We start from the raw sequence: 19,130 nt of genomic DNA on the forward strand, positions 1-19,130 counted from the left end.
AAAACCATCCTGCTTTTGCCTTTGTCCATTCCTAATAATATTTCTGCAACTACCAGTCATTGTGAGAGGAGAGATGAAGATGAGATGCTTCATGAATTGTACTATCATGTAATTCAATTCTATCAATTACATCTAAACAAAAAAATTACAAAAAAACTAAAATTAAGGTACAGGATTAACAAAAATTTAAACCAGAAAAAAAATGGTCATCGAGGCCTGATGCTACCAAAATGTAACGCTGCTGTCAACCGGCTAAAACCATAATGGTACACTTCATTTTCTTTTTCACCTTTCTCTTTCCCTAATTTTTCATCCCTTTTTCTTCTTTTTTCTTTTTCTTTTCAGTGCTCTGACTACTTTCTTCAACTTCTTCCCATTTACAGTTACAAGAAAAAAAATGATGACAATGACTTCATGGAATTTGATGGGTGTCAAGAATAACTACTGTACCTCACAGCTCAATATATCACAACTCGGAGCAGCCCTGGCTGTGGTTCAGAGTAATCAAGGCCCTCTTCTTCAAGCAAGTAACGCTGAACAGCAATTGGAAGCCTTATTGGAGTTCGAGAACCCTTAGTGTGGTGGCCTGTTCCAACACATATATAAACCTGCAGTCGTTGATCTGCTGCCCGGGCCGTGCTTCTCAAAACACTCAGCTCATGCTTCAGCACATGAATAGCTTCACTTACGTGCAGCCCATGGAGGTCTATCATCCGATCTTGTCCTCTTCCCTGCATATCAACCGGGTTCCTGAAAATTGCCCATTAATCACAGTGAAAGAGAACAAATCATCAACAATCGGATTACCTGGTTCAATAACAAAACACATAAAAAAATAAAATAAAATTCACAATTGAGACCATAATTTTCACTCTCAGGCATTCTGTGGTAGCGAACAAATTTTCATTATAATGCTGCGATGCCTCAGTCTTTCATCTTTCATCTTTCATCTTCCATCTTCTGCCCTTTACAAGCATAGATGAGGCACCAGCATGAAAGATAAAGCAGGCCCATATAGGCAAACGCATACAAGCAAGGTTAGGAAATGCATGCTTATGCAAGCAATGTTATCTGTTATATACTATTCACAATAAAATACAAAAAAGAAGAAGCTAGCCGTGGATGACAAGTGTCACCTCACAAACCTGTAAATACAATCGATACAATTGGAGTGAAAAATGTAGCAATGACCAAAAGACTAGCAGTTCAAATTGTTACACCAAAGATGAAAAGTGAGAGGGGAGAACACGTTTTTGGTAAAGTAGGTGCAGGGACTAGGAAATTAATTACATCAATAAATTTTCAGCTTCGAATTATGGTTTTACGAGCAATGCTATGGGTATCCACTTTTAATACACAAACATATACATATATGGATATGTCATCATGTGATTGGGTAATACCTTATCATTAATTCAAAATCATTCAATCACATCATGACACCTCCATGTGTGTACATATTTATGTACCAAAAGCGTGTACACATAATTTTATTGTTCATATAATATTTCTATTAGGTCTCCATCAGTATACTAGAAGGGAAGCCATGAGAATAGGACAGGGAAAAATAATCAATAGTCACAGACATCAGCTTGTCATGATCAAGTTAAAACAGCAAAGAAGTTAGATACCTCTGGCGGTAAATAGATTCCTGAGCTCTTCCATGTGCTGCCTTCATTTGCACATTATGCAGCTGCCCTTTCGCACTCAATTCCTTCGCAAGAGCCTTATTTCCTATAATATAGGCTTGCCGTGCCTGTAAAATCCATTAAACAATGCAGTAGTGAAAATTTATTACACCCAGGATGACACAGACCATGGCAGTTCATTCCTATAACTTGCCATTTAACCTTAACCGTGATGACAAACTCACAGTTTGTTGGTCCCCAGAGAGCCAATAAAGTTAAGCTGTAATGCTCAAATAGGATGTATAGAGGAAATTGCTATTTCATAATTAGATCTTTGGCATCTACAGACTCTTTTCATAAAGTCCTGCCTAGCATTCCTTCAAAATAGAAGTGATGCAGATAAACAATTCCAAGTTTCTATGTCAAAACCTATTTATCTATATAAACTGAAACAAGAATTAGCTCTCTACTCAATTTCTTTCACAGACAAATAATAGATATTATCACTACCAATAAATTTACTTCACACCATAGGTAAACATTGAATAATCAATGCCGAAGTAAGAACATTATCACTATAAGAAAAAAATGATTTGTATAATCAACTCCAAGGCAACAGCAGCGCAACCTCACAGCCAGAAGGTCGAAGAAAGATGGCACATAAAACAATGAAACAATCCCAAGAAAATCAGAAATTACTGACATTGTTATGGGTCCCTAAAAAATAAGTGATACAAGAATAAATGCAAGGATAGAAAAGGGGAGAGAGCTGATTGAATAGAGGGAAAATATGGTTGTCTTCTATTCGGAAGTGTTTTATAGTGGCAAACCAACAAAACCTAGTTACCACCATATCATTATTCTGCAAAAATAGTATCACTTAGATATTATACTGACGGTTTACTGATTAGTCTCATAACTCAAATTAGATACTTTACGTCATCTCCTCTATGTTACCAATGCCCCTTGTGTATATGCCAAATTGTAGTTTCCATATTACTGAAATGACTAAAAGAAAGAGACAGGTAAATAAATTTCAAGCTGCAAAACAGTGCAACACACAGAACAAACCTGATCAAAATATTGATTACGTAGGCGTGCATGATCACGAGCTTCTTCCCGCAGCTCAGAATACAAATTTGCTGTCATCTCAACAACGTTAAAGCACATATACATGCAGAAAGCATTTATCCCAGAATTAAAAGGTGTTTAAAGCAATTAACATTGTTAACTAAAGAATATTACCCACTGCTTCTCCAGTCTCAAGCCAAACAGGGGCTGTCCGAGCTGAACCACGATTCTGTAACCTATCAGCATAAACTCCTCTTGCATGACTTCCACTGTAAGCACTAGTCAAAACATTAGAACTTCGACTTGACCCAATAGTGCTATCAGCAGAACCATTTCTATCATACTTCCATGCACCAGAATCGTGAGAAGCCAATTTTCTGACGGCTGAAGCAAAATCTACTGCACCTCTTGATGGAATAGAAGAGCCAATCTTGAACATAAGCAAATTCTCCTTGTCAGAAGAATAATAGGGATTTCCACTTTGCTGAAGATCATCTCCCGAATATTTTGAAGGACCACTCTGACCCTCTGTCACTGTAAGAGCAGGAAAGTCCATTGCACTAAGATTGGGAGCTGACAAGGTCTTTGAACTTAAATTCTGATGGAAACCACCATCAACTTGAAGCTACAATTAGAAAGAAAACATATAGTGAAAAATACACTAAATAGAAAGGATATCCAGAAGTAAAGACACAGCTAATCATGTATCTAACTATAAATTTTGTTACTTCAGAAGTACAAGACATAACAAATAAAACATGTGGCTCTGCTCATCAGAACACATAACAAATTTTAAGAAAGAAAAACAAAAGTCCAGTAATAATCACCAGCAGCTATACGATACAACAGATTGAAAAAATGACTCCATTTAAATGCAGGCCCTCCTTTACCAGGCCAGAATATATACGTCATCAATACATAAGACTATTTTACCATTATTTAACCTAGAAATCAATGAGTCATGCCAGAAAAGGCATACAACAGATTGCTCTCAATGCTAAACAGAACTATTCCTCAGCAAAGTATAGGGAGTGGATTGTCATTTCATCCAGCAAAAGATTGCGGACATTTGCTCCTAATAAATATTTCCAACCTGGTTCTGAGGAATCATAATATGTAACATCAACATCATATTTGCCACTTTTTTACAGTCAATAATCTGGAAAACAGCCTCATAATAAAAGATTCAAATAGCGTTCCATCAATCGACATTGAGAACCAACAAATGGTACTTCATTATATCTTCACAAATCTGCAGAAACTGGAGCACCTGAAACTTGTCACCAATGGCAGATTAATTAAAAACTGAAAATACCTCAAGCTGCATGAGCATCTCAATTGTCAGGTTCAGGTCACACCCATTGGCAAAATAAACTTCAGCAAGGCTTTCAGCAGCGAATCCAGGAAACTGTGATTCCAAAAACTTCACCGGATTCATCTCAGTATCATCTATCATTCCATGCTCACCAGATATGTCATTCAAGAAACTGTGCCTGAGATTCCCATTGTATGGATGCCCTTCCCTAAGCTGATCAACCCCCACAATTTGCTTGTCCCATGGCTTAGGTGACAAAGGCAAAAAGTTGGCTGTGGTAGGATCCTCCCCATAACTTGAAGCAGAAAATCTCATCTTTTCTGCAAAACTATTTCCATTAAGATGCGGAGATAATTCTCGTTGCTCAGTCAGCACATACCCACTACCTGTAGGAGCAGGAAACCCTGTCCCATCAATGCTGTCATGTAACGACAAGCCTGCCAACGAAAGACCCCCAAGTCCTGGAGAGTCATCTTCATTCATGACCTTAAAGTCTGGTGTAATATCGTCAGGGAGCTGTCGACGCCAATACTGGTGAGCCTCTTCATCAGAATTATTTGAAACAGATGACTCCGATCGATCAAGTACAGCTTTTCCTACAGACCCAGAAGTAGTAAACCTTGCAGTTGCAGCTGCTGCACTGGAACTTCCAAATGATGGTGATCTGAGCGCAAAGGGAATGAACTCTGCTGCATTTGGATTTAATACAGTTGCCTTGTTTGGACTGTTTAACTTCATATCACTAATTTGAGTCCCTTTCTTGGATAAGCTCATTCTTTACTAAAATAGCAACAAAAAGAAATCTACATGCATAAATAAAAATCGGCCCAAAAGAACCTTAAACTACAGGAGCTTTAACCAAAACCTGCAAGACAGTTAATTTTTCAGAATTAAAATTAGTCACAGACAAAGTTACTAATTTTCCAGACACACCCATGCATAAGCTCAAGTCTTTTCCTCAAACAAACTCAACAACCTTATCTCCAGTGACATAAATATTGATACTGACAAACCTCAACACAACTCTTTATAGAAACCATCGCTAGATAAAACCTTTCAAAAAAAATAATAATAATAATAAGTTGAAGTAAAAGCACTTCATCTTTTAGTATCTATAATCAGGAACCGATCAAGACAACATAGGATATTAAACAACTGAATTTAACTGTAAAACCAATCATGTCCAATCTATCAATTGTTAAAACTTAAGTGAACATGTGACAAGTTAAAATCAAAACTACGTTTTCGATAATAAAACTGTGAAATTAACATAACAGCTTAACTAATTAAATTAGATAAGAAAATCTTACAGAAGGTAAAGCTCAAAACCCTAAAATTACACGATGATAAGATTTTCCCCCGAAAAAAGAGTCAATTTCACTCGATTTTTGACAGAATACTGAAATTATTTTTTATAAAAAAGTTACATACGAAGCTCATTAATAAACCCTAAAAAATTTTCAAAAACCAAACTTGACCAATAAAAAATTTAACACAATCAGGCTCATAAAAATATAAAAAATTAATTCAAACAAACAAAGTTTACATAATCCACAAAGATCTAAATCAATTCAAGCAAAATAAAAAAATAATAAAAACCATAAAAATCAAAGATCTGTACACGACGACTAGAGTAAAGTAGTTTACACGCATATACCTTTACGAACCAAATCAAATGGATCCATAATCGCCGGCGATGAGGACAACAGATCCAAAAAAAGGATAAGATACGAGATGAGATGAGATACGAGAAAAAGAAAGGAATGGTTGCAGAGAGATATGAAGTTAGAAATCTTTCGGGATTAGAAATAATCCAATTTCTGTACAAATTTAGTTTAAAATAAAATAAAATAAACAAATTTATTCTGGGTAAAGAAAAGAGCCATGAAAGTTGAGCAGAGAAGAAGAAGAAGAGAAGCAAAGCAAGGAGGCCAGAGACTACAACCACATATAAATAATACAAGCAGACACACCCAACTCGTCGCCACTAGATTTGACCTCTCTCTTTCTCTTTCTATGTCTATCTCACTTGTTCTACAGAAGTGTTTTTGTTTCTTAGTTCTTGATTTGATTTGATTAGACTGTTAATTAATCTTTTTACTAGAATGCGTAAATGGGATTTCAAAGATAAGCACAAAAAGGCAGCGCCATACTCTCTGCTTTATAAAATACTTGTTAAGTTTTTTAGCAATATTATATTTATTTTAATATAAATATTTTAATATAAATATTTTAATATATATATATATAGTTTTTTAACAATATTTTAATATATATATAGTTTTATTTTACATGAAATTATATTTTTCCACCAAGCTTTGTCCTGATCGGATATTAAGGAGAGATAATTTGACTTAATTGGTAATCAAATTGATTAATTATTTAAAAATAATATTAAAAATTTATATAATTTATAATTAAATATATAATTTAACTTATTTACATTAAAATAAATTTAATTTGATTGTATATATATTAAAATATGATAAACAAGATTTTTGTTCAAATTTTTATAATGAATTTTAAAAAAAAATCAAATTGTTATACTAATAGAGTTAAACTCGATTAGTGGTTGACGGTTCAATCAGTTACACTGACCAGTCTAATCTTATTTTTAAAACTATATTAAACACATAATAAATTGTAAAAACTTATTTGTATAAATTAAAGTAGTAAATTATAATTAGGTGATATGATTATTTATTTTTTTACTTATTTTAAAATAACTCAATTAGATGTTATTACAAAAGTCAAACTTTATTAAAAGAGCTAATAATATAAGAGTAAAATAGTAATTCTACTGTCTATTAATTAAAAATATATAAATGATTTTATTATATTAGATCCAAATATTTTAAACATTCTTATTTGTCTTTTAAAATGTTTGAAAACTCACAAAGTAGTCATTGAAAGTTTTTGGAAACCCTAATCATCGGTGTTGCTCCTACACCATTGTTATGATATCTATAACACTCATTTTCAAATATATACCTATAGGTGAAATATGATCTGAAAGAGGCATCTGACTTAAACTTTTACTGACTTATAGCGAAATTTAAAACATGATATTGATCACTCAATATTAAATGTGTGCAAAAAGTTGTAACACGTAATTGATTGAAATGTCTCAATCACATAAATAATTAAATTAAATAAAATTAAATAATATTTAAAATCAAACTATCAAAACAGCATTGCATAATTTAAAAGTCTGAATGTATAATCTGATAAATAAAATCACAAATGATCAAAATGCCCCTCAACCTTATGTAACCTCTTAAGTTTGATCGTTGGCTCCTCAAACAAAATCTTTTTTGTCTCATCTGTGACAAGGCCAATTAGGGAGGGAAAGAGAAGCCGAGAGGGAGAGAAAATGCAAAAGGTGGTGATGGAAAAAATAAAAACTTGTGAGGAAAAATATAACTTTTCAAAACTATTAGTGAAAGAGAATTGTTAATTTTTTAAACTTAGGGGGGAAATAAAATAAAATTTTGGTTTTTTAAATTTTTTATTAATTACAGTTTTGAAAATTTTAATATAAAGATGAGTATTTGAGTTTTGAAAATTTTTGAGTGAAAATTTGAGAATAGATCAAACCTTGGATAGGAATAAGTCTTTTGGCCTGAATAAAATATCCACTGACATTCATACATTCAAATATCATATATAGACATATCATTTTGGTCGGATCGAATGGAGGCCCGATACGAAACACGACACAAAAAACTTCGATTCGGTACTGTAGCGTGTCAGGCTAGGCCTATGGGCCTATTGGGCCGGACATCAGGCTTTAATATTAAGCTCATGGATTGGCCCGATCCGGTCTGATACTGTTTAAAAATAAAAATTGTTTCTTACTTCTGCCTTGCGGCAAAAGCCTTGCTTCCCTTTGTCTTGTGGCATAAGTATTAGCCTTCATTTTTTTTGTTTATATAAACCCATTCAATTTTTCTTCATTTTCATTTTCATTTTTCATTTACAAATCTCTTAATCTCAATTATTTCATTATATTTTCAATCTCATTTTCTCTCACCAATTCTCTTTCAGAAAATATCTGAATTCACAAATAATAATTCTTTGTGTTTGTAATTTTATTTTTATTTTAATTTTATCATTACAAAATATTACAAATGGATCAAGTATCAAATGAATTCAATCCATTTAAATATTATTATAATATTTATTTATTTATGTTTTATAATTTATATAGTATGTACATTAATTTATTTATACTATGTTACAATTTATAATATTTTTCATTATGTAAATACGGGGTTCCTCCGTCATAAGTGAGAGATTATAAATAAAATATTCTGAGTATTGTCCTTGGTTTTAATAATTGAAAAATTATTTGTGTTTAAATTTTTTTAATTTAAATATTGATTAAATGGGTTGGATCGACACTTTTAAAGCCCGGTTCAACCTATTTAAGACCCATTTTTATATGGGTCGGGCCTTAGGCCTTTATATATTAATGGGTTGGCTCGGCCCAAAAGCTCATTACTGTTTGGATTTTTTGACTCGGCCTGACCCATTAGTCAGATGGGTCGAACCTGAGCTAGCCCAACCTGGCTTGGTCTGGCCCATTGACACCTCTAATAATATATATAAGCCATAAAATATGTGTATACATATACAAATACATCATGAACATCAACTGAAACAAAAATAATACCCATCCTTATACAATCTTGGTTGGGTAACCCATTCTCCTCCCGCAGTTGTCTAACTTATCTCCGGCTTGCAAAAATAAACATAAAAGAATGGATAAGTGTGAAAACACTTAGAAAATATGTGACCTATCACATCACATCATGTCCATAACTTAAACTTATACTTAGTGTTCCATATCTTATACTTTGCATAACTTTATCACATAACAATCTCATTAGAATTTCTACTCATCCTTCGTCTTGATGACATTACACATTCATCTCTAATTGATTGTTCTTGAACATTATATTCATTGTCGGAGGACCTTGACATATCAAATGACTGTCCTTGAATCACTTTGATATCACAAAAATACTCATTTTTAGAGAAGTGATGACATTATAAGGGTGTATTCAAGAAGTTTTAGAACTTTAGAGATATTTGGTGATATTTTACAAGATGATATCTTGACAATTAAAAATTTTTATTGTTTTATTATTATTTAAAAAAATATATTTTACAATATGATTGATGACTCAAAGAGTTACCATACTCTTATTTAATGATAGAAAACTAATATATCAATAATTAAACATATTTGCTTATGCTTTTTACGTTATTGTGAGTTTAGAATGCAAAAATTACTCAATACACTTAAAAAAATTTTGAATATTCAGAAAGAAGCTCAAACTAGGTAATTTTTATTGTAATCATTAAATGTTAGTCTTTATTAGAAAAATTATGTGCATGCGAAGCTTTCATAAAATATTATGTTAAAATGTCACTTTTTTTCAAATTAATAGGTTAAAATCAAATTTTACCTAATTTTAATATACTATTATTTAAACTATTCAAAATTATGAATCTTTAGATCATGGACAAAAATGTCATCTCTTATCATTAGGATTTTTTATAATTTTCAAAATATGGTAAACTATCATTGTTCAAAGTTTTAAGGGGAATAAAACTTTTCAAAATTTTAAAGGCAAAATGTAATTAAATTGGTCGACAAAATTGGCTAACTCGACTTTTTGAATTGTCATGATAAATCAAACAAAGGGTAAATTGGTTTGGTTTTCTATAATTTGGTAGACCCAATCCAAACCGGTTAAGTAAATTTGACAATTAAATTTTCTAAAGATTAATGACAGATAGACATTATGTCAAATCTAGTTGACCTAATTAAATATAGTTGATCAAATTTTATGGATTTGAATATTTGTTTTTTGGTTATAATAGCTATATTTTCAAATCCCCTTATATAAACCCATCAAAACCCATTTGAAGAGTAGCATATTACTTGTTAAAAACTTTCACTTTCAACAGAGAAATTCATTCTTTGAGCTCTCACTTGTATTTTCACTCTAATTATATATTTTCATTTGTAACTCAATGGATTGGATTGTGTTGTGCGATACACGGTCATATCTACCCATAGTTTTTCTTCCAAAATTTGTCAAAATTTGATTGTAAGATAGTGAGTTTTACTCTTGCTGAGATTAGATATTTCTAGTAAAAAAAATTAAACTCTAAAGATTGTAGAGGGTAATAGAACTTTAAAAACTATTTTATTGTGAAGAAAAATTTGGGTGGGATTTTGATGAGAGATAACAGAATATTCTATTAAAGATAGATTGAAGGAATAGATGTAGGTTAAGTTGTATCAAACCACTATTCATTGAGCATTCAATTTTTCTCTCTCGTAATTTTTACTTTATGTTATATATTGTTGTGATTATTTTGCTTAAATATCATTTCCCCACATATTCACATAAAGTGTATTAGAACCGGTAAAATCTCGCTAGGTTGAAAATATTATTGTGAGTTTTCAAAATATTGTTAATAATTTAAAACCCTAATTGATACGGTACATAATATAGTATAGAAAATTATATTTTCAATATTAATTATAATTTGCAATTCGACTACATGGTTTGTTCATCACGTACCCAGAAAAAAGAAAAAAACTATTATATGAAAGCTTCATTCCCACTTTGGGGAGTTTAATTTCCTTAAGACCCCCAAATGTGCCAATTTTACAAATTCCCTTCAATTTTGCATGTTATTTTGATGGTTATTAATAAAAATAAACATTTTTAGGTGTAGTTATGTAAAAGTAGACAAAAGGTTGAGGATTATGCCAATATAGCCAAGCAACTAAATTAAATATAACTATTTTGTCATCCCCAATATTTCAACAAAAACCTAACATCCCTTAACCCTAACTACCATTATTGTTATCGATCTCACAATCTCATTTCTAAAATCTCACACAAAAAATATGAATTCAATAAGAAATATTAAATTCATGTATGAAGGTCGATATGTACTTGGTTTTATTATTATGTTGATGTATTTTTGTATTTTATGTAAAAAAAAAAAGGGAATTTTTGGTGGATTTTCAGGTTTATTTGAAAGTTTAGATTTAGCATATAATACTAAACTTCATGCCAATGCCCTAAATTTTGAAAGGGGGTTAGTGTAAGATTTTAAATATAAAGGGGGATGATAAATTTTCATTAGCATATTTGGGGATGTTTCCATAAAATTTAGAAGCTAAGGTGGCTAAAGGCATTAGAGTATCATCTCGAGTATTGTAACTTTAGTGGATTCAAGGGGTTTATTGTAAGTTTTCATTCTAATAGGTGTTTAAATTTTTCTTAGCATATTCAGGGGTAAATCAATACTTTTGCATGTTTAGTGTCTTTAATAATTTTAAACTATGGCACTATTTACCGATTGCATGTTTAGCATGATTCTTATGCTAACACCATACAATTCTGTGAAATGAAATTTTGACTGGATATTGAATATTTTAAAGTATATTTTTATTCCAAAAGAAATCACGTTATCATTACAAGATCATTCAAAATGTTAAATATCGTTTTGTCGATTAGACATGAAGGTTAATAGATGACGATAAATGATAATATTATAAATAATGTGTAAAACCTTGATTTATCTGATATAATGATTATGAATCTGATTTATCTATTCAACAAATATAAGAAGGATTTCCAGTTAAAAAAAAATTATGAATAATGTTGGAGGAAAAGAAAATAAAACACACTAAAAATTGTGTAATACAAGTAAACTTATATATACGAGACACTCTTAAATACTCGTAATTATCTAAATCATGTACGTTTAAGGAGTTTAAACAAATGAATGTAGTAAATGCTAACTCTAAAACTTAACTATAATACAAACCAACACTAAACCTAAATCGTAAAACTTAACTATAACTTAAAACCTAAAATCTTAAACTCTAACACTTAAATCTTAGACCTTAAACTCAAAAAACCTTAACCTTAAACTCATAATATAATACTTAAAATTTAAACTTTAACCCTAAATCTTAACCTTAAACTTTAAATTTAAGCCTACAACCTAATAGTTAAACTTTAAATCTTAGCCTATTACTTAAACTCGAACTCAAAACCTTGATTTTAACTCTTAACCTTAACTCGTAATCTTGATTTGTAAATTTTAAACTTTAATCTTAAATCCATAACCTACTTAAACTGTAAACATTAACCCTAAACCAAAACATTAAGCCTTAATTTGATTATCATATATGTTAATTATTGCTATCTTTGAAAGTAAAAAATAACAAACACAAAGCCGAAGATTTTGAAAGTAAAAAATTTTCACCATCCTCCAAATGGTTAATTATTGAAAGAGTAATATTATGTGTATATATTTTTTATATATAATTTGTGGACACAAATAATATATCAGTGTTTGATTGAATGTTATTTTATTTTTAAAGAAATATTATGTGTACACACTTTTAGTATACAAATAGTGTATTATAATATTATGAGGTATTATTTTATCTTTAATTCAGAATCACCCATCATATTATAACATATTATCTGTATATCCAAATTATATATATATATATATATATATATATATATATATATATATATATATATATATATATATATAGTTTTACTATCATTTTTAATTTAAAATTATCTAATCATATAATGAAATTAATTATCACCCTAGAGGTTATATGAATATAGCCTAATATCTCAAATAACAAAAAGTTTATCTATATCCATAACTTTCCAATATGTAACGAAACTCCAACATCCTTTAAATGAAAGTTGTATGTTCTTAAATGAAAATCGGCACAAGGTTGATGGAGATGGGATTTATTAGGGTTTTAAGGTGTGTATTTTTTTTGGTAATGGGCATATTTGATATGAAAATAGAAAAATCCAATCTATAGGTGTGATATTATCGAAGAGGTAAAATATATCTATATGATATTTAAATAATTTTTTTTTATATATATAATTTAAAGGCCAAAGAACTATTTCCCACCCAAAGTATGCATATTTTTCAAGTTTTCTCTTGTTAACTTTGAAAATCTCATTTATCCGCCCATGGGCTATTAAAATTAATTGAGTTCGTTAATTATATCATTTTCCCCCCTAAACCATAAAAACTAATAATTTCACCCCAACTCAAGTTTTAAAAAATAGCATTTTCCCTCATAGAGTTTCCAATTTTCAAATTCAATTTTTCGATGTCGTTTCTTTCTCTCCGGTAACCTCCAAACGACAACTCTTCCTCTCCAACAAGGTCTTCTTCCGGTGGCTCTCCTAGGAGTGGACGTCGACGAAGACGAGTAGCACTCCCAGGAGAGTTGTCGAAAAGAGACCCCATCGGAAAGGAAGAGACATCGCCTAGAGGTCATCAGAGAGGAAGAAACGACTTCGAAAAATTAAATCTGAAAAATTGAAAACCCTAGGAGGAAAATGTTGCTTTTTAAAACTTGGGTTTAGAGAAATTGTTAGTTTTTAGGGTTTAGGGAGGAAAATTAAATCAAATTTAAGTTTATTTTTTATAATATAGATAAAATGATGATTTTACCTTCGAAAGCGTTAGTTTTAACTATCTACAGATAGGTAAATAAAATTTTCAAAATTAATAAAAGAATCTTGGGAAAACAGCATACCTTGGGTGGGAAATAGTCATTTGGCCCATATAAATATATATAATATGTCACCATAACGCGCATTAATTTATGTAGGTGGATGAAAATCTTAAGATCTCACCAACCCAACCATTCTGAATTTCTATTAAACAATTTTTCTTCCACACACTTCTGCTTTTCTCCTATTTCGACAGCTTGCCCTAGCCCATACGCCACCTCACAGATTCAAAACATTTGGTAATATTTATTGTAACTTTGACTTACAATGTTAATTTTTTTTTAACCATTGTGATTGTAAAATTTTGTGTCCCTGTTGAAACTTGTTACAGCTTAAGGAGTAATTTGGTGATGTCAATAATTTGATGCAATTTTGCGAACGTAAAATATATAGTGTCAATTAAATATTTTGTAATAAAATTATATATATTTTTTTAGTATATAATTTAGGTACATAAATGATATATCATTATATGATTAAATAATTTTAAATTAAATATAAAATAATAATCAATTAAATAATAATAAAAAATTATTTATATACCCAAATTATATATATAAAATATGTATATATATAATATTATTCATTTTTTATGAATAAATTGTATGCAAATAAAATAATATATATTGTGAATAAATTGCATGCAAATAAAAGAATATATACTTTACATGCATAACGCTCTTCATAAAATAAGAAGGAAAATGTTTATTTACCAAAATGCACCCATCCATGTCAAATAGTTTTCTCCCATTCCCACCCAAGGTTTGTCTAAATAACCTTGCCCACCCTTTAGGTTTGAAAATTCAATTTTTCCGCCCATCAACCAATTTTCGTAGTTAATTTTAACTATGAAAATGGCATTAAGGTTACTGACTATGCAAAAAAAAAAAAAAAATCTCCAACACCAACTGTCCTCATCGATTACTTCCTTCTCAATTTTACTCTTCATAACTTCATGTTTAGTTAAATCTCAGTAAAATTTTATTCTTTCATCGTCTCCAAAGGGCTTTGCTCAATCCATTCACAAGTCTCTCACGTTGCTCAAGTCAGTGTGTGACTCCACATGAGAACCTCTTTTTCTTTAGACCACTCTCTATTCATACAATTCTCAAAGTATATGAGAAAATATGGACAATAGATACAACAAGTTCTTTATTTTACATATCTATTCAAAGGTAAGTATAGTTCATCAGTTTCACCACATGCTCATATCTCTCAAGAAAGATTGTTTCAGTATGTAATTATGGTTTAGATGCATTCTCATTCTTTTCTAGTGCACCTGATATCTTTAATACGCAATGAATAATACAATGGGATAGAAGCAATCCTAACTGATCATTCTGTTTGCATCTTGTATTCATGCCTTTGTTGGACTACCGCTTGGGGATATAGTTATAGATACATTATGGCTTGTTGGATTTACATCCTTTCATGCAAAATAATCTATTTATCCTTTTGTATAACAGTTTTATCAACAAAAGGGATGATGAGTATGTAAATTGACTTTTCAAATAAAAAGGGTAGCAAAATCATTTTATCAAAGTTGGCGTGGGACCTAGTCATTTGGCCGACATTTAATTACAAATCTCCCTTAGGTGAACGACCGCATAATCAGCCTCTTGATCTAAGCAAAAATTCAGTAGTTTCCTTCCAAAATATCACCAACAAAACTCACTACTAATATAATCAGATTCTTTCCCACCGTATATTAAATTTCTCCGCCATGCTCTAACCTCATACTTACCCACCATGGCCCCTTTCTTTCTCAGCTTTGCTTCCCTCTACAGTTTTTACCTCCGTCGTTGCTTCACCGCCTCCGGCCTCGCCCCACAAACCCTCGACTTGAAAGACGGCACAACCATCCACTTCTGGGGTCCTAACCCCGATCAAAAGACCCTCCGAAAACCTTCCCTCGTTCTCATCCATGGCTTTGGCCCCGCAGCCATCTGGCAGTGGCGAAAACAGGTTCAGTTCTTCTCCCCTGACTTCCATGTCTACGTTCCTGACCTGGTCTTCTTCGGAAACTCCACCACAAAGTCCGCAGAAAGATCAGAGGTTTTTCAAGCGGTTTGTGTTGGGAAGTTGCTGGAAACCATCGGTGTTAAAAAATTCGCCGTTATGGGCACCAGCTACGGCGGCTTCGTGGCGTATCACATGGCGAAAATGTGGCCGGACAAGGTGGAGAAAGTCGTGATCGCCAGCTCCGGAGTCAACATGAAACGCAGTGATAACGACGCCCTATTGAAGAGGGCGAAAGTGGAGAGTATCGAGCATCTTATGTTGCCAAAAACGCCATCACAGTTGAGGACTTTAGCCAGCTTAGCCGTCTCCATGAAACTCAGCATCGTTCCTGATTTTTTCCTCAACGATTTCATTGAGGTAAGCATTGATCCTTATTCTAAATTAATTTGTCATGTTTTATTACGTTGAAGAAGAAGAAGACAATAATTCATACATTATTGGGGAGGAATAATATTTTTCAATGATGAAGATTTTGCCCTTAATGATCTTTCCTTTTCACCAATTTGCTTTAATTTTTTCCTTTAAAAAAGTTCTAAACTTTTGGAGGACCAATGAATCTGCGTGAGGGATATTATATAGCTGTTAGCCACTTATCCTATATAATATATAATTGCCTTGTAAGACCATATAACAATACTTATGTGTGCAAACTTGTCCTATACGTGTACATCGCATAGATTCTAAATTTGGTAGTTAAACTTACCAAGTGAATTGTCCATGCAAAGTCTTGTTTGGTAAGACTATTGGTAGAGGTGTCAAGCGGGCGACCCGACCCAAATTCCCTTAATTTAATTGTTTCATCCCTGAAGAGAGGAGAGGAGAGGAAATGAAATGGGTGTTTGTGGCTGCAGAAATTATACTCGGACAACAGGAAGGAGAAGATACAGCTTCTGAAGGGAATCACCCTTGGAAAGGACGATACTGCAAAACTTTCCCCACTTCAACAGGTTCTCTGTTACCCTTTTTATGTAAATACTCTTTTAAGGGTGTAAATGATGTATTATTATATAATTTAATATTATTTTATTTTTAATTTAAAATTTTTTAATTATATGATAATATTATATATATATATTTATGTATTAAAAAAAATATATATATAATTTTAATTATTTTATTAATTGGTAAACTGGCTAATTACGCTTAATTTGAGTGTGTAGAATGTGTTGATCCTTTGGGGAGACCATGACCAGATATTTCCCTTGAAGATGGCTATGGAGCTCAAGGAGTATGTCTCCTCTTCAATCTGCCAACCACTTGATTGATTTATTTTTGTTAGTAATACTATATATACCCACTTTAACTACACAAATAATTACATATTTGATGTATGTTATCATACGATTAAATATTATTTAACTCTTAATTTAAAATTATTTAATCACTTGATGATACACATCAAATATATACTCATTTGTTTACTCAAAGTAGATTTGTTATTTTTTAACTTAAATTTTCAGAGACTGATAGCCATAATCAAAGCGAAAGCAATTTATGGCGATTTTGCAGGCTTCTGGGGGAGAAATCGAGGCTGGAAGTAATCGAAAAGACCTCCCATGTGCCTCAAATTGAGAAGCCTCAATTGTTCAACAACATTGTTAAGAAGTTCTTGTGTGCCGTCTAATTACAGTGGATTTTGATTAAATTAGGCAGAGGCAAAGCCAGTTGCTGCATGAAATGTAATGCTATTTAGTGAAGCTTGTGTGAATTTGAATGCCATGACTTGGGCAAGGCATGGAAATTTTAGTTGATTATGAATAAAGTTTCATCTCCCCAGTTTCACACGTGGGCCAGTTAGTCTGGGCCGTCTGTAAACCCAATAGTTATTGGCCCTCACTTTGTAGTATTTTACTGGGAGGTCACTGGATTGACTCCTATTTTTATAAGTGTTATGGGGATCTTGAGTTATCCAAAAGTATATACATTTTCAGTGATTTTATGTCAACCATACGGTGATATAGTTTTAAATTAAAAATAAAATAATATTTAATTATATGATGATATATTATTGTTTGTATATAAAATTATACATATTATTTATTTACATAATTTTATTAATATATTTTTTGGTAATAATAAACTCAACTTAAATTTATCATTCTTTCAAAATTGAATCAATCATATCAAACAGATAAAATTAAGATATAATAATAAATTTATAATCATTGTACTATATAAATTAAAATTTAAAATTTAAAATATTACCAAAAAAATTTAAACCTATGACCTGTTATGTATAAAACTCTTTTTATTACCACTTAAACTTCCTTCCACCCCAAAGCATATGTTATACCAAGAATTAAAAAAATAATATAAAAATATATATATGTATAATACAATAAAAAAAATACATTTATAAAAAAATAATCATAAAATTTGAATAAAAAAATATAAAATATATATACAAGTTTAATATGTTATATTATTAATAATACGTTTCAAAAAATACGACAATATTAAACATAATTTAACATTTTTCATATATTTTCTAGTTAACAATTCAAATGTAAAATATCTAGTTGACTATTAAACATAATATAACAAAATATATAATTAAAATTTAATCATAATAAAAAAATATCAGGAGAGATTAGAAATTTAGATGATAAAAAGTTGAGTTTTTAATTTTATATAATTAATTTATTACAATAATTAATTAAAAAGATAAGAGACATTTTTATACTTTAAAAAATTCATAAATAAACTACAAATGTAAAAAAGACAAAAATTACGCCTTTAATACAACAAATATATAATATATGTGTTTAATATTTTTTTTGTTCAAAAATTTGAAGCAACATATTTCAAACTTGAATTAAATAGGAATTGCAATTAAATATAAATAATTCGCGTTTTTACCTATTAAGAGTATAATAGAAAACAATATTGTTCATTACACCTTGTTTTTTTCAGTGTTATTCTTTCTTTTTAATTTTATTTATCTAATCTTTGGATTTTTTCTTCACAGTTCTAACAATTGGCAATCGCAGATGACTGGAGGCCTTAAACTTTGTTGGATGACAAGTATCATTCAAATCTAAATAATGAAGTATTGTCTAAAGATGATGCTAATCATCCAGAGGTTGTCTTCTGGAAGATGACATCTTGATCCATTGTAGGATGTTGTTCGTCTAAGGAAGTGATCAAATTTCAAATTTAGCATTTTAAGAGAAAAAATGAATTTTTTAAAATTTAATTATGATAGAAATTATTACTTTAAACTAAGAAAAAAAAAAGATATAATTTTAATTATTATAATACTATTAATAAAATTATTATTTTATCCCTAAACCGTAATAAAAAATTCATAAATACACCATTATAAACTATTAGGTATATATTTGTATATTTACCGAAACTTGCGTGGGGACTAGTGCTTTGGCCTTACGAAAGTGAAATACTTCGATTTTGGGGCAATGGCAGTGGTAATGGCAATGACATTGGCATTACATACTGTATAGTAAACAGAAAACGACAAAGCCCGATGTG

General features: G+C 30.7%; 2 protein-coding genes across 3 annotated transcripts; one reads left to right on the top strand and one right to left on the bottom strand.

The window, feature by feature from the left end:
• Positions 1 to 88: 88 nt before the first annotated feature.
• Positions 89 to 6,041, bottom strand: LOC123200425 (polyadenylate-binding protein-interacting protein 7). Its single transcript, XM_044615598.1, has 6 exons — positions 5,672 to 6,041; positions 4,015 to 4,879; positions 2,874 to 3,324; positions 2,700 to 2,770; positions 1,632 to 1,756; positions 89 to 750 (listed from the first exon to the last, which is right to left on the bottom strand). Exons 2-6 carry the CDS (start codon positions 4,786 to 4,788, stop codon positions 459 to 461), a joined length of 1,713 nt encoding a protein of 570 aa, XP_044471533.1. The 5' UTR covers positions 4,789 to 4,879; positions 5,672 to 6,041; the 3' UTR covers positions 89 to 458.
• Positions 6,042 to 15,172: 9,131 nt separating this feature from the next.
• Positions 15,173 to 17,575, top strand: LOC123199926 (uncharacterized hydrolase YugF-like). 2 transcript variants are annotated; one of them, XM_044614974.1, is made up of 4 exons: positions 15,173 to 15,998; positions 16,493 to 16,588; positions 16,802 to 16,915; positions 17,151 to 17,575. In XM_044614974.1, exons 1-3 carry the CDS (start codon positions 15,369 to 15,371, stop codon positions 16,904 to 16,906), a joined length of 831 nt encoding a protein of 276 aa, XP_044470909.1. In that variant the 5' UTR covers positions 15,173 to 15,368; the 3' UTR covers positions 16,907 to 16,915; positions 17,151 to 17,575. The 2 variants fall into 2 exon arrangements, with proteins under 2 accessions (XP_044470909.1, XP_044470908.1); XM_044614973.1 differs by having other exon boundaries at positions 15,176 to 15,998; positions 16,802 to 16,869.
• Positions 17,576 to 19,130: the final 1,555 nt, after the last annotated feature.

The sequence above is a fragment of the Mangifera indica genome, chromosome 17 (genome assembly GCF_011075055.1).
Source record: "Mangifera indica cultivar Alphonso chromosome 17, CATAS_Mindica_2.1, whole genome shotgun sequence".
Lineage (NCBI taxonomy): Eukaryota > Viridiplantae > Streptophyta > Magnoliopsida > Sapindales > Anacardiaceae > Mangifera > Mangifera indica.